The sequence below is a fragment of the Lineus longissimus genome, chromosome 10, assembly GCF_910592395.1.
Source record: "Lineus longissimus chromosome 10, tnLinLong1.2, whole genome shotgun sequence".
Lineage (NCBI taxonomy): Eukaryota > Metazoa > Nemertea > Pilidiophora > Heteronemertea > Lineidae > Lineus > Lineus longissimus.
Window position 1 is genome coordinate 3,417,014 of NC_088317.1, and position 16,125 is coordinate 3,433,138.

The following is a 16,125-nucleotide window of genomic DNA, read 5'->3' on the forward strand; positions in this document are numbered from 1 at the left end:
TAGATGGTACTTGTAAGGTTTCCCAATCCCGTTCTGAGTACTGGTCCACAGAGAATGAGCGACTTACGCGAATGACGTTATCACTTTTTTGGCAGTTTTTTAAATCTCGAAATCGGATCTTACCGGTTTAGGCCTGTCGTGGGGGTCCATGACAGCTGTTTCGTGCGGTGGGAAGGGAGAAAAGAACGTAGAGCCGGGGAACATCTCCGTTTTGAAAACCAAAACATGAGGATACAGCCTGTCGCATTCATTGTGAGGGATGCTAGATTGTCAAGGGATGCTAGAAGCAATATTTCCATTCTCAGCACATTACGTGATACGATCAAGACAGGATTAAGAAAGTAAAATATGCAATTCGATTCTGAAAAGTGGAAATGTATAGGGCTTTTTGTCCTGAAATCAAAGACGGTACACACAAAGGAGTTCTCTTGAGAGACTACTTCAAACCTCGTGGTAATTTCAATGACAAACGCAAATTTTTACTGATTGATGCTATTTTAAAATCACCTCATCTAAATGATTTATATGAGTTTATTAGATATAGGAATGACGAAATCGATCAGTAATACATCGTACTTTGATTTGGATTTTTTTTGAAATATCAACTTATCTTTGTTTTCGTTATAGGATGCAGAAGATGAAGAAGTAAGCGGTATTCCAGATTGGGTTCCAAGTTTTCCTGTACTGGGATCTAAGCCAAGCCGACCAAGAAAAAAATCTGTAAGGGCCCGGCGGTCTGCGGAAAAGAGCGGAGGTAGGTCCCCGTTATATTACGTTGTAGAGTTTGTCGTTGTCGTGCTGATACGGTATACCTGCCGGCCTAGTCGTCGGGATGAAAGAAAATACGACACGATACATGTACATGTATACCGCAAACTGTTAGAAAACGACTGTTCTTTTAGTATCTCAAACGAGTATCTTTCGTTTTTAGATTGTGACTTTTCAACAAGGTGAAATACCCTTTAGAGGTTCATCTTTTAGGTCTTATGCTGACTGAGCTACCCAACCCTGGGCCAGCTACCTAACTTGGCCTCATTTCCTTCAGTAAACTCCATCAGACTCGACGTCCATATTGACTTTATTTCACCAATGTAGTGACCTCTCATAGCTAAGGACATTGCCCACTGCATGAATAAGTTGTACACGGGGCCGGCAACTGATGATATTTACATCAGTTACTCCATGAGTAGTTTGTAGGCCTGCTCATGATTTTTATAACAAGTCTCAAGCGTCGTTTTAACTACTCCCTTTGCTTCATCTTCCAGCGAAGACGGACGTAAGTAAATACTTTTTGTAGATGTATAAACAATAAGTCCCATAAAGTTACGGTTAAAGAAGAGGAAATTTAAAAAAGGGGCGGGTTCATCAGTTTCAGAAATAACTAATTTCCCGACGAAGTGATATATAGAAATATATAGGAATACTTCGAAAATTATCTTTGCTACTTTGGGCTTTCGATTGGCAAGTTTAATACATGTAGTTGATAAGATTAGACCCAATTAAAACAAAGTAGGTTTGATAAAAATGTAAATTTGATCGCATGTTAAAATTCGGCCCCATCTCAATATTATCAAGCAGATAAATATGGCAAGCCGTTTGCTTCAAAAAGTCGAGATGATTTTTTTCAAGTCGAGATTTTTTTTTCAAGTCAAGAAAAAATATTTCAAGTCAAGAAATTTCTTCAAAAAGTTGAGATTAGTATTTTCAAGTTTACACATTTTTTTTAAGTCGACTTTTTAAATATATATACATATTTTTTTTTAAGTAAAAAAAAAATTTTTCATTAATTTTTTTATATACAACTTATCAGTTGATTATTTTTCTAATTCTTAAAAAAAAAATTTCAAGTCGATAAAAATTTATTGTAAATGACAAATTTCCTATTCAACAAAAAAAACACATTCGAGACAGAAAAAATAAGTCGAACATTATGACGTCATCACTTTTCGTGTACAGTATGTAGACTCGTCCCCAGCCGTTCTCTTGCTGACTTCGCATTCTAATGCCCACATATATACATAGCAGGGGACCAGCCTATACAGTATGCAAGATGGCGGGAGGCGATGTTGTTGACATTGCCGAGTGTCTGCGTCAGTGTCCCGCTATGGTCCGGCGATCTGAAAGGGCCAGACAATCATTAGATCAAAACAAACTAGAGAACTGTTCCAGGCTACTAGATGACATTCTAGGAATTCTGAGTGCGCTGTATATACGTGCATGCGATCACTTCGGTGCCGGTTCCGTTTTGGCAGAAGATTTTGCGGAGGTCTTGGTGCATATGCACAGCACTAACGCAAGGCACTAACGATCAGGTATTGCACGCGATAGAGGGTTTGCAGAATAACACGACACACGGGCCTGTTCGCGGCTGGCCAGGTGTTGAATTGGAACGGCGCGCGCAATGTACACAAAAACTGATGACGTCATAATGTTCGACTTTATTTTTGTAGCGCTCGACTGATTATTTTCTCGAGTATGAAATTTTTACTCGAGTATGAAATTTTTACATTCGACACTATTTCGGTATTTATTATGTATCATTATTATATTTTACAAACACTATTTTTATTTTTATAATCATTTTTTTCTCGCAGTGAAATTTTTATTAATTGATTCAACTTTTAAATGAGAAGAAAAATAAATATCTCGACTTGAAAAAAAAATTTAATTTCAAATTTTTTTTCTTGACTTGAAAAAAAATATCTTGACTAGAAAAAAATCATTTCGACTAGAAAATAAATCATTTCGACTTTTTGAAGCAAACGGCTTGCCATAGATAAAGACTAAGAATTTTTAACTTAGGTAACTGGCACCTATTGACATTTAATAGATTATTTAATTTTTCAGCCCAATTCACGCATTGGCCACTTTGTTGGTTCAAGTAAAATTGGTAAGCACAGCATAATAGCCAAATTTCTTTCAATTGTTTTGTAGAATTGTTTAATAGAATATCGACAGATCATATTTTTATACTGGAAAATGCATACTCAGTTTCAAAGACAGATGATATAATCATTTGCCTCCTATTTGCGGTGAACATTTGAGAATTCCTCACTACTGATGGCTTTCTATAACTGCTATGTTTATACGAAAAGACCCTAAACTACAGTTTGTCACCGAAAAGCAATCGATATACTGGTATGTTGGCGTGGAAGAAATATAAAATTGCTCGATCCTGAAACCCAACCTTTCTCATAATCTTCAGCTGAATTCTTGTCGTTTATCATTTGTGCCTTGGCCTTTTTTCTAGGTAACTGTAATTCGAAATTCTGGGGTGCTAGAAAGTATGTTATGGGTACGCGAAGTAAGTATGCACCTGTGAGGTGGTATTTAGCAAATTTAGCATTTACCAAATAACCACCCATTTGCATAAAAATATCGTTTTCAATGTAAAAAATTCATTTTCTTGGTAATTTGGTTTCACTGTACATAACTGTAGTTGTCTGCATTGCTCAAGGTCTCAATACAACCAAAGGGAAGATGTATAATGTGGTTTTCTAGTTTGATTATTCATCAGCTCAGTGGAGCCAAGCATTGTCTGCTTCATGCATTCTTAGAAATAAAGTATTTTGAGCTTTCAAAAAACCTTTAAAAGTTTTTCGCCCAATACAAATAGACACCCCGTAGTGGTTTTTCATTAAAAGTAAAAAACCCTTGAAGGTTTTTGAAATGGAAAACCCACTATGGGTTTTTCCCAACACTGAAAACCTCTGCGGGGTGCATATCTGTGTTGGGAAAAACCACTGAAGGTTTTTCAAAAGCTGGGAAAGCTTTATATCCAAGAGTGTGGCCTGTCACCTATATGGGAACGCTCAATGCTTCGGTCTTTTGAGGGAGGGCAGAAGTCCGAAGTTTAGTTTCGCTTCAGCCAATTTAGAGAAGGTGCCTTAACATAGATGACTTGCTAGCAGTCATCCGAATCAGTTGAACTTGAAATGACAAGATTGTTTCTTTCATCAGCTGGTATCATCTGTGCCTGGAGTTATGCAACGTGGATGAAGAATGCGTCCAGGAATCTGTATAAACTTTACTCAAACGGCACGGTCAGGGTTAAAGATGAAGGCATGTACTACGTGTATGGCCAGGTGAGTTTAAAAAAAACGGTATTCCGTATACAGTGGAACCTCCCTTAGCACACACCACTCTATAAAGGACAACCTCTCTATTAGACAAGTGATCTAAATGACAGCACTTATCAGTCCCGAGTGTGTCCTTAATAGAGAGGTATACTGTACTCTGCGTTCAGGGGAGAGAATATCAAAACCGATCTCAACCAATATTATCACACATAAAGACTAAGAATTTGGAGCTTGATAAAATGCCAGAAGATCTTGCCTTTTCAAGGGCGGATCGAGGGGGGGAGGCGACCCGCCCCCCCCCCCCCCCCTATTTTCTGTCAACTGGGAAAAAAATCACGTTTGTCTGATGAGCGAAGTGCATAAAAATGGTGCTCTGTAGTGTTCGTGTTGTGCCCTATGAATAGCATTCCGCGAAGATGACGTCAGTGCAGCTGCTGCCTTCTATTTTCCCATCGCTGAATTACAGGCAATGTCGGACAAACATGCGGTTTCGTAACGGATTCAGGCTTTCTAACTAGGGCAGTTAGATTCAATCTGGCACATGTCCGAGTGTTGGAAATACTACATAATTGTTCTGAATATTTCTCTCTCTGACTCTATGGTATCATTCATGCTAAAAACAATGCAGGGTCAAAGATAAATGACTTTGAAATAAGCTCAAATGCGTAGAAATAAGTGTCGATGTCCGACTGTCACGTGACTAAAATGTCATCAATATCTTATGCAAATGACCTTGTGAGCTATAGATAGTAACTTCGCGGAATGCTATTTGGCCTTTACAGTTCAACTGTTTCAGTACGAAGAAATACATACATGTACTTGTGATGCAAGGATGACTTTATTCTTTCAGCTCATCGTTTACGATATCAAACCGACGGCAAGTGTGGGTCTCAAGGTCAGGGACCCCCGTATGGGGAATAGCACCAGATTTGTTGAAAGAGAACTGACCAAGTGCATCGAGACCGCGGGCTATCTCATTGGGGAGGGTGGGGTCATCGCGGACAAGTCCGGGTCGTTCCGGACCTGCAACATGGGCTCCCTGACAGAGCTGTACGAGGGATCGGAGGTGTTCATCTTCGTTCATGTTGGAGAGGCAAGTAATGGGGAGAAGATTCCTGTTAAGACTTTTCATAACGTGACAACTGCATTCTTTGGCATGATCAAGTACACATAAATCGTTTAATTTGACATGTGGCCTTTTCGTTCACAGGATGGATGGTTCTTTTACGCGTATCGTTAAATACTCGGAAAATATGCAATGTATAGGTCATTTGAATAACTTAGTAGTTCAATATTAAATTACATCAAAATGCCTTAATGTGTCACCGGTGACTGAATTGGTCGATGATCACTTCAAACTTAACATCGAAGTGATTTTGACCTCTTTTGACTGCTTTCGTCATTTTTGCTCCGAACCGAGAGGAAATAGTGGTCTCGCCATAGCCTCTATATAGCCAAAACAAGGCTTAAACATTATCCGTCCTCTATCTATACGTGTAGCCAAAGTGTTCAGTTCTGTTATGTATGTAAATGCTTTATAAAAGTAACTTTATCTGTATAAGTACAATGCAATATTAATTAAATTTCATTATCATCATTTTCACCTTATTTTGTTTCTGTCAAAATTATTTTTATTGGAACTGTAAGAAATGTTTAAGTCCGCCAAAGAAAATCGTGAGGATATTGTGCTTCTATACAGCTCAAAGCATACTCACGTAAACCGTACGTATGAAGCTTTTTTTCATAATACAATATTACATAGGCTTCGTGGCATTATTGGAAGTGGGCTATGAATGTGGCAGGTCCCGATTTGCCGATTTTTCCTTTAAATAACCACGTGTCTGTCACCAGTCTTGTCAACAAACTTGTTGCTTGTGCAGTCAAGTGAGACCAGTCAATGGGAGTCAATCAGGCTAGGTACTGTACATGTATTGATGCAATATACATTGTATTGAAATGTTAAAAAATGTCGGCGTTCGATGAAAATGATGAACGTCTTCTTGGTCGGCCTCAATACATACTCATTACAATCAGTTCATATACCCTTTCATAGCATTTCGAGGCATAGCAAGTGCAGAGAAACTGATCAGGTAGTTGGGGCATTTCCAACTCGGCAAAAGCATATTTCAAATGTCCTATCACAAGATTGCCTCGAAACACCAGACATCCGATCAATATACCAATACGTACAAGATTAGAATACTTAAATGACCTGAATCCTAAATATACAATGAAAGCGCGGTTTTGGATTCGGAACCCTCTTAAAAATAAAGATGTTTCAGCTACTAGATTTGACAAACCTTAAAGGGATTTTAAGCGGCACAAATATGAAATCCTTTAAGAGAAATGAAAACCTCTTGGATGGTTTTACCACGTAAGCTCGAAAATCCTTGGGCGAGTATTATATTTCAGTGCTCACCGAAAAACTCCAAAAGCTCAAAACTCTTGTTTAAGTTTGTTTTGACAGTTTGCCTCTATTTAACAGGTGCGAGGCGGCCATGGTCGAAAAAAGGGACTGCCTGTTATAATGTTGGAGATTGAACAGTCTTGCACCTGTTGTTTTCAATTTACTCTGCCTCTCGATATTTCAAATGACTATGACGTAGGAGGATCAAAAACATGAATCTCAGGATGGGAATTGAACTGCGTGCTCACGATCAAAAATATCGATAGACGTAAATTTCTGGAACACAATCGTCCGGGCTTTAAAGGGAGCCTATACACCTTTCCAGAAATGGGGCGCTGAGTGTCCGAAATAGTGATGTCATAAGGGGAAACTAGGCCTTATGGTGTAGGGACAAAGGAGATAGTCATGGTTGACCAACACACTAGAATGACTTTGATGACGGACAAGGGGGAAAAAGTTAGTTCCAATGCAAGCCACCAATTTCGGGAAGCATGTATAGACAATAGCTATGGGTGGTCTCCAGGAGGCCGATATTCGCACTCGGGGGATTGGATCGAGTTTGATTCAGCAGTAATACAGGTCGTCCTCGTGAATACCGGTATAGGGTGCCATTTTGAAAAGGCCTCTTGGGGTGCCACATATTGCATCTATTATATTTGGCTATTTATGAACACAGTGTTATTTAAATGTTATTGTATGCACAGGTCGTCACAGTCATTGGTTAAAGATCTGTAAGCCACTCCAGCGGGTATTTCTAATGTTTTGTTAGTCAATGTTCCAGGGCGGAATGGGAAGCGGCGCTTTGCAGACTGTGCATTACAAGTCACAATAAAGGCGGGACCAGGGCCTACTTAGCCCTACTGGTACCCTTTTGTGGACCTTCGAAATGTATGGTCCTACTTTTATAGTACAGAAAGGATTGGCTACCGGTACTCACGAGGACATCCCGCATTCTTCATACAAAAGTGAATACTCTTCATGTGGTATGAGGTAGGATAGGACAATACCGGCGACCTGGCTCCTTCCTGTAGCCTCCCGTTAACCATCAAGACTGTCAAACCATTGATGATTCATGATTCTGGGAAATCCCAGCAGTACTAGTACCTATAGAAAGGGGAAGTTTTATAATGCAGTGGCACACTTAATCACAAACGAATGGCCAATGATGGACAAGATTTAAAGGAGATTCCCCATGCAACTGGCGAATCAAGAGCGATGAAACAATGCAATGCAGGGGAATTCCATTAATTCCAATGTAGCATCCATCATTTTGAATCATGACAATAGTTCTAGCAGAAAGTTCAGCTGGAGAGGACGAGATCTGCTGGAGGATTCCGTGAATTCGAGTCGGTGTTTCCACACGACCACAGATTTATCAAGTTATCAAAACTGTCCATTAGGTGGCAGCCGCCTTGACCGAACTCATTAAATATATTTTGAGGAAATCAATTCAATCCATCTTCTGCATTAACTACATGTAGATAAACTAGTAAATTATTATTTGCATCCAGATAGTGATCGAACGCCTTATCTTATCCGCACCAATTTGAATGCATTGTAAATAATAGCAACAAAAAACGGGTCAAACGATCCAGGGTGTTTCTGCAGATGTATTCCGTGAAAATTCAATAGTATGTCGGTCATGGATCGATTCGCCAGGGTCCATGGTAGGCTTCCTGGTAGATTCCTTTGTGATGCATATCATGTGTTTTGATATATATCTAGGCCCTAGTCTCTCGATGGATTCAGTGAAACTCGGAAAGACGAGTACTGGTCAACATGTACAGGGAAATTTGTATTCATGGCAGATGAAAACACAAAAATATCGGTCGTTATTCCTGACACTCACATATTTTCACCTGTTTTTGGATTGAATCCATCAGTACAGCGTATGAAAAAATGAAAGTTGTCACAAAATAGATGACATTTACTAGTATCTAAGTGCATACATGTTTTCTTATCAATACGGTAGTGCTCTTATTTAAAAATAATAGGTAAGCCAGAAAATTGGCAAGCACGTCTCAGGCAGATTTCCGGGAAATAAACTCTGTCTACTTTCTATATTTAATTGTAGTAGACCGTAAAGATCAACATAAAATTTCAGACCGTCACGATGAAGGATCAAGAAAGCGCCTCTGAGGCTCATCGCCCTGTACAGAAACGGGTCCTGTTCCTGGGGGTGATGTTGGCGAGTTTCGTGGTCTGCTTCGTCGTGTTCGGCTGCATCACCTACGTGGACAACAGCGATTTGCGAAGGGAGCTCCGGGAGATCAAGGATGGAGTCATAATGACACCTACCGAGAAACCGGACAGCAGTCTGGAAGATTTTGACGAAAGTGTAAGATGGATTACCGTTGCTGACAACTGGGAATAGCAAAAGATTGACACCCGTGGATAGCCTCTATTTGGAAAACCAAGCACGATTAATTTGAAAGTGTTTTTCGCTTACCTGAAAAAGTGGTGTATATTTGTGTTGGCTGAAAAACCCTTGAGCTTTTTCAAAAGCTCGAAAACCCTTAATTGTTAGAGTGTGTATTAAAATATTGGAAGTGACTATTTGGCAAGCCCGGCTTACCAAACAGCGACTTTTTCTTGTCCTGAATGGAGAGCCCTCCGATTGGCTAATGTGTTGTAAAGTCTCCAGCTCGCCAAACAGGGTAGATTTTTTACCTGTTTGGCAAGCCCGGCTGGCCGAACAGGGTGGCTTTTTAGTGCTGTTTGGCAAGCGGCTCTCCAAACAGGACAAAAAAAGATGCCTGTTCGGCGAGCGGCTTGCCAAATAGACCCGGTCTAAAATATTACTGTTCTCTTCCCCATCTAAAATTATCCATACGAGTTCACTAAGAATGGCAAAATCTATCAGTAATATTTTGTTTTTGAGAAAAAAATTGATATTTTTTCCTCTTTATAGGATAGAGAAGATGATGAAGTTGTCGAAGAAGAGAGCGGTATTCCAGAATGGGTTCCAAGTTTTCCACAAATAGGAATAAAGCCAAGCCTCCCAGCCAACAACATCAGTGAGGTGTTTGTCTCTGATGAAGGTGCTGTGAGGGTCCGGCGGAACGTGAGGGCGTGTGCGGGCTGCTGCCGAGGTAGGTTCATATCTCCTGTGACAGAGTTTGTTGTTGTCGTGCCGACACGGTCACTGATGTCCTTCTCGTCCATCCACATATTTGTATTGAGCCTAATGCAGAAACGATGGCGTGAATAGTACTATAGACCCTTTAAGAATCGGCGTTGTCGAAAGGAGGGCACCGCATTATAGTCTTTCACAGGGTTGTCCAGAAAAGTTTTTTTTTACAATTTCTACAATTATCATAATTTCGCCCGGCCGCAACATTTCTGCCAGAGGTGGAGAGATAAGTTTCTGCCGTAAAAAGAATTTTGATATATCGCCTTTTTTCAGCTAGTGATAGGCTATGTTTGATTTGGTAGATATTCTTGTCTTCTGACTCGTCGCCTTTCACTGACGAGACCTTTCGTACTTGTGTGCTCTTTTGAAAGTGGAAAACCTAGGTTTTGAGTTTCTAGTATCAAAAGTGTGAAGGGCTTCCTGCGTCAAATGATATCAACTCGTTGAAGGGTAGACACATGTAAGTGGTAGATTGACTTTATTCTGTGACAGATTTCGAAGCAAACTTAGGAATGTTCAGATTTCGAACTGTCATTAAAAATGTTGACGTCCTTTTGGTCTGGTCTTTTTGAGAATCTATCTTTATCTTCGAAGACAGAACATACCAATATGGTTTAGCCTTTGTTAGAATAGGGGTACTCGTTTTAGTGATAAAGCCGTCCGTATTTTTTTAGATTGTGACTGTACTATCAAGAAGAAGAAAAAGGGTGGTAGGTATTTCGCGAAATAAAGTGACTTACAAAACCTATAATAATTTCAAGGTTGACGAAAAGTGTTTAAGGTAAACATATGATGTGTTAAGTAAAGTTGCGAGCATGTTATGCTACTAGTATCATCATCGAATCTTTAATGTTTTAGAAACAGAATTAACTATTATTTAAGACAGAGTTTGTTGTTAAAGATTTGCTGGAAAACTTAACAAAAAAAACAAACTGATTTTAAATTTGGCAGAAAAACCCTTTGCCCTTGTATCACTGTCGTCTTCTGATTTCAGCAAAGAGGGATTGCAAGCGCTGTTGTCAAAGTAGGTATAACACAGTGAAAATAAACAAAGCCATAAGTTTAAGTCAGTCAGACAATTTTTGAGATGCGACTCTGCCGTTTTACATCGCTCCAATTTTGCTCAAGTAAAAATGGTGAATGGCGAATTCAGGAACTGGATCCGCGCCTAAGAGTTGACTCTAAAGGAACACAGATAAAACAGCAAGCATGGATACGTGCTGCGTTAGAGAATGGATGTATCTCCATCCGTAATCAAGGAATCGACCCGAATTTCAGTGTAATTCCGCCATCGATGACGTCATTTGCGCAAATAAAAACTATTGGACGTCGACGAGGACTGGTATTTCAATATGCTAGGTCCTGCAATCTAGTCCCAAAGTAGATCCTCTAACGTCTGACTGAGTGACATGGTCACCTGATCACCGTTTTAGGTATAGGTATGGGTATAAAATAAACCCTTTTGAATCTCAATAGCCAACGTTTTTAACACAGAACTGTTTGAATGTATTTGCAGAATGTGGAAGCCACAAGTTCTGCAGGCCCGAAAAAAATCATGGTAAGCACAATTGCCCTTATTTGATCACTTCAGAGAAGAAAATCTTTTCACTACAGTTAGATGAATGAAGTTTAGACAATAAAGCCAACGGCATGTTCCTTTCAGGTGTCCCGTAGGATGTTATGTAACCGATTTCTAACAAGATTGCTCAGTTGTAAAAATCGGTCGTCATGATGATTACTATCGGTCAGTCCAAATGAGAGAACAATAATGTTTGTACTTTGATTTTTAATAATGTTTCAAGCAATATTCCCACTCCCCGCTCTAGTTAGAAATAAAGGTTTTTGAGCTTTTTGAAAACCTTCAAATGATTTTCAGCCGACACTGATAAGGAACCCCCAAAGGTTTTTCGGTAACAGAAAAATAAGCCCTGGTCTTTCACTTTGCTCTGAGGTGCATATTGGCATCTTGACTCTTAAGTTTTGGATCCACTCCTGATCGCCTATGACTCCGCTTCACCACTGAGGGGAGGTTACGGACGGTGTACCTCTGATAGTTCAGAATGCATATTTGTGTTAGCTGAAACACCTTCGTTTTTTCAAAAGCTAAAAAACCTTTCTGTCTAAGAGTCCCTTTACTATCTTCCAGGTGTAACAGAAAAAGCTATCAGCAGTATTGTAAGTATATATTGAAATGTTTTGTACATACTGGTATATAAACTGGTGTCCGATAAAAGTAGAGTTCATTTTTACCGGGTCAAGAAGAGGGGGAGTTGGCTTCTGAAGTATAAAGAAAATACTCTTCGGTATAGTGCATTCTAAAGATATCCATGGTAAGCTTTTACTTTCTTTTGATTATACTGCAAACATCATACAATATAAATACTAATTTATAAATCAATCAACTGGCCCAGGGGTCATAAAAGATATAATGCATTGGTCATGATTTGGGTGTCAATTTATTCTCACAAACTGCTAAGAACTCGATTTAACCCGATATTAAACAGGCTTAATAGAAATTCTTAGATTTTATCTTAATTCGGCCAAGAGAAAAATTAAAAGAAGAAATGCACCTGTGCACCTTCTGATGTTTAATTGACTATTTAATGTTTCAGTTCAAGTCACGGATTGGCCACTTTATTGGTTCTACAGAGGGTAAGGACTGCATGATAGCTGATTTCTTTCAAATTTTCAATTTTGGTAGAATATCGACACGTCATATTTCTATATTTTTATCGATATGCATACGGAGCATCGAAGATGGTGATCATTCGCCTCATATTTGCGATGAAAATGAGATCGGCGAGTCATAGATTCTTGTGGTTAACTGAGTGATTGATTTGGTGTTGATTTAGTTAAAAACGCTACTGTCTTAGAAATTCTTAGAAAACTCAAACTTAAGGGTTTTTGAAATTGTTAAAACTTCTGAGGGTGCACATTTGTGCTGCATGGCAAAAAAAACTATTGAAGGGTTTAAAAAAATGAAAACCCATAAGTTTGAGTTTTTTCTCACATCCATGTGATGTAATTTGTATTCGCCGAACGACCTTAATGGTTTTTTAGATGCTCAAAAACCTTTATGTCAAAGAATGTTTCACCAAGGTCTGTCTCTTTCTGTGTATGTACCTTGTGCTCATGTGCAACTTCTACAACTGTACGAAGGTTGGCTTTTGATTGGTCAAATTGAGTTGCTGATAAAAATAAACCAATCAAAACCGTCCTCTGTATAGGTTTAGAAACTAAATTGGAAACTTGACCGAGCGTCATCCTTTTTCTTTAAAATCTGACATTATAATCCCGCTTCTTTTTACACGTATATTTCGAGAGAGAGCTTTAGGCGTTCTAAGCTCAACTTGTCATTCAATTAATCAATTACAAGACCCTGTGGGCGAACATTCAAAGTATCAACGACCATCAGTACAGATGATGGAGAGTGGTATTACAAATGTACGTAACCTGCCGTTCTAAAATACCATAACGGAGCGAGGAAATTGTAAAATTGTAAAATTATTTAAATATATTTTTTTTCAAAAATTCATTAGACCGCCTCACTCCCCCTGTATGGTCTCAAGGAAGGACACAAATTTATGTCCGTGCTGTTTAAGACAGTGCTGCGAGTTCTGATCAAAGGTTTTAGAGCAGATATTTGAAAAGTTAATACATGTAATATCATAATTCGAAGAAGTTCACCATTTCCCTCGCCCATATTTCTGTCGTTTTCTCACACTTTACGAGGTTTACAACGCACCGATTCCGCACTAGGCCTACTGATGACGTGCTATAAACAAATCCATTTTTGCTTTGTGCAAAAAAGAATCTCACGAAACTTCTTCACGGAATGACATTCGAGATGTACTTGTACGAATGTTTGTGCGCGATATAAAACTGCGAGTTAACTGAAACATCCTCAACGATTCTCATAATCCTGGTTTGCCGAAAATGATATGAGCTTTTCTGGCCGCCAAGTCTACCTATTGTACGATATCATTTTCGAGACCTTGTCGTTTATCATTTGTACTTTGACTTTTTATTAGGAGTTATTAAGTGTGGTAAGATGATCGAGAAGGGTAAACCGTACGCTCTCACAACGGATAGTAAGTATGCAGTTTTGTTAGAGAGGCCTGGGGGTCCCAAGAGAAAAAGTTGCATGCAAAAATTAGAAAATTTTAGCTTCAGTCTGATTTGAGGGGGTAACTTATATCTGATGATTTGCTAACATATAGCCTTTGCCGTTATTAGAATCCGAAATGTCTTGTACTTGAAATGCTTTGTTTCTTTCGCCAGCTGGGGACATTTGCGCCTGGAAATATGCAACATGGATGAAAAGAGAGTCCAAGAAACTGTATAATCTGCAATCAAACGGCAAGGTCGAGGTGAGAGATGCCGGCCTGTACTATATCTATGGCCAGGTGAGTTAAAAAGATATACGTAATACTCGTTATATGGCCATTTATGCCATGACGTTTAAATGTCCATTAAAAAGTGGCGATATAGCGTACTATCTTCTCACGACGTGGCGATAGAATATCGTACAACGTTAGTTTTCCTGAATATTTAAACAAAGTTCAACTAGATAACAAAGACTAAGAACGTGAAACATCAAAATTGCCAAAAATGCTAGCCTTTTTGCAAAAAGGGCGTCCATAGTTTCCCTAACATCCTACAGTATTATTCATTTGTTCACTGTGTAAAGATAAAACCGTTAGGAACAAAATGAAACCTCACTTACAATGTAGCTGTAAACTAATCAAGATAATTTTGAAGGAGATACCGGACATCAATTTTGTCAATGTACAAAATCCTTTATTGCTCCGCCAAGTTTCAAGTGAATTTTAAGTGATCGCAACTCAACTTGCCAGAAAGTTTGGGGTTCCGCCAAAGCTAGGCGGAACCCCAAACTTTCTGGCAAGTTGAGTGGCGGTCACTTTAAATTTGCGGTTGCTAAACGAATCAGGCTCTGAACAAAAACTGTGTCAGGACGGAGAATTATTTACTTGTAATGCATGAGCTCTTTTCCTCAGCTCATCATCCACGATAGGAATCCGACGGCTAGTTTGGGTATCATGATCAGAGACCGCTACAAGACCGGTGGAGATAGCTTGGAGAGAGAACTAAGCAGGTGCATAGAGAGTGCAGGCTATCTCATTGGATCCGCTGGGCAAATCACTGACGAGTCGTTTCGGACTTGCAATATGGGCTCCGTAACAGAGTTGTCTAAGGGATCGGAGGTGTACATCGTTGTCCACGTGCCAAGGAGCAGTAGTAATAAGCATATTCCGGTAAAGACTTTCCATAAGGTGACAACTGCCTTCTTTGGCATCATCAAATACACATAAAATATTTGACATGTGGCCTTTTCATTCTGAAGATGCATCATGGGTCTTTAGCGCGTATCTTAAATTACTCGGGAAATTCATTTACATGTACATGTACAATGTAAAGGACATTTTTAATATATTTTTTGGTATTTCAATTGAATTAGAAAGCTTATTCGGTCTTTTAGTGTCCACGGTAGCTATTCGCTCTCTTATGATGAAACATGGATTTACCTTATTAATGTAATTGTCGGTTACATTGCTCGTATGGGAAACAGCCTCATCCTGCTATGACAGATATTGCATTCGTTGTAAACGGGTAATAATTCATCAAGTAGTTACATGTAATTCTCCGAGCAGAGCATCTGTCTGGCAGGCATTTCAAATTTTGCTATCAAATTTTGAAACAGCTGAAATTTTCACAATATCCACTTTTGTTATCCTTTTTCCGGAAATAGATTTTGTGATGCAACGCTTGCGCATTGCAACAGAATATATGCAATTTCGAAAATCCTCGAATGAAAAAAAAAAATAAGTGAGCGTATTCAGCCCGGCGCAGTCATGCCGCGGGAAACGTTATAAAAACCGACAAATGGCTGCAAATTTATTTATCTAATTTAATTCGGGAATTTTCACGAATAAAAAAATATTACGATGAAAAAACAATCCTCGGGATACTTTGATTTGGAATCGACGTACTGCCTTCTTGTATGTTTCGAGAAAAGATGCTTATTTTACTCAGTTTTCGACATAAAGCAGGAGGGTCGATTTTCAGTCAAACAGTAAAAAATGTGCATACATTGAATAATAGGCCTAGGCCAACTCGATTTTACGAGAATTCTAACTGGCGTTCTCGAAAACCGAGATGGTGGCGACTGCATATAAATATTTTGTAAAAGTTGTAAAACGTTGTAAAAATGTAGTAACGTAACGTTAAATCGGAGGATTCTCATAATGCATATATACTTGTATACTACTGTAAAAGTTGTAAATTTGTAAAAATGTAGTAACGTAACGTTAAATCGGAGGATTCTCATAATGCATATATACTTGTATACAACTGTAAAAGGTGTAAATTTGTAAAAACTAACGTTAGTAATAAATACCTTTAACAGTTACCTGGAGAATATAAGACTAGTTTTCGTTACTTGATTTGAATAATCACATTAGACATGTGACACTGTTACATGATAA

General features: G+C 38.9%; 2 protein-coding genes across 2 annotated transcripts; both read left to right on the top strand.

The window, feature by feature from the left end:
- The first annotated feature begins 2,853 nt into the window (after nt 1-2,853).
- LOC135494892 (uncharacterized) lies at nt 2,854-5,662 on the top strand. The gene is made up of 4 exons (XM_064783205.1): nt 2,854-2,890; nt 3,251-3,304; nt 3,961-4,085; nt 4,930-5,662. The coding sequence occupies exons 2-4, from the start codon at nt 3,292-3,294 to the stop codon at nt 5,251-5,253; spliced, it is 462 nt and encodes a 153-aa protein (XP_064639275.1). The 5' UTR covers nt 2,854-2,890; nt 3,251-3,291; the 3' UTR covers nt 5,254-5,662.
- Nucleotides 5,663-8,355: 2,693 nt separating this feature from the next.
- LOC135494665 (uncharacterized) lies at nt 8,356-16,034 on the top strand. Its single transcript, XM_064782860.1, has 11 exons — nt 8,356-8,480; nt 8,591-8,824; nt 9,398-9,578; nt 10,294-10,329; nt 10,614-10,643; nt 11,136-11,177; nt 11,766-11,794; nt 12,232-12,271; nt 13,651-13,710; nt 13,901-14,025; nt 14,638-16,034. Exons 2-11 carry the CDS (start codon nt 8,600-8,602, stop codon nt 14,950-14,952), a joined length of 1,083 nt encoding a protein of 360 aa, XP_064638930.1. The 5' UTR covers nt 8,356-8,480; nt 8,591-8,599; the 3' UTR covers nt 14,953-16,034.
- Nucleotides 16,035-16,125: the final 91 nt, after the last annotated feature.

Bases quoted from the DNA above. Each gene is read 5' to 3' on its own strand.
- LOC135494892 (XM_064783205.1), top strand. The intron at 4,086-4,929 runs GTGAGTTTAAAA...TTATTCTTTCAG, and splicing joins TGTACTACGTGTATGGCCAG to CTCATCGTTTACGATATCAA.
- LOC135494665 (XM_064782860.1), top strand. From the start codon at position 8,600: ATGAAGGATCAAGAAAGCGCCTCTGAGGCTCATCGCCCTGTACAGAAA. The intron at 10,644-11,135 runs GTAGGTATAACA...ATGTATTTGCAG, and splicing joins TTGCAAGCGCTGTTGTCAAA to AATGTGGAAGCCACAAGTTC. The intron at 11,178-11,765 runs GTAAGCACAATT...ACTATCTTCCAG, and splicing joins CAGGCCCGAAAAAAATCATG to GTGTAACAGAAAAAGCTATC.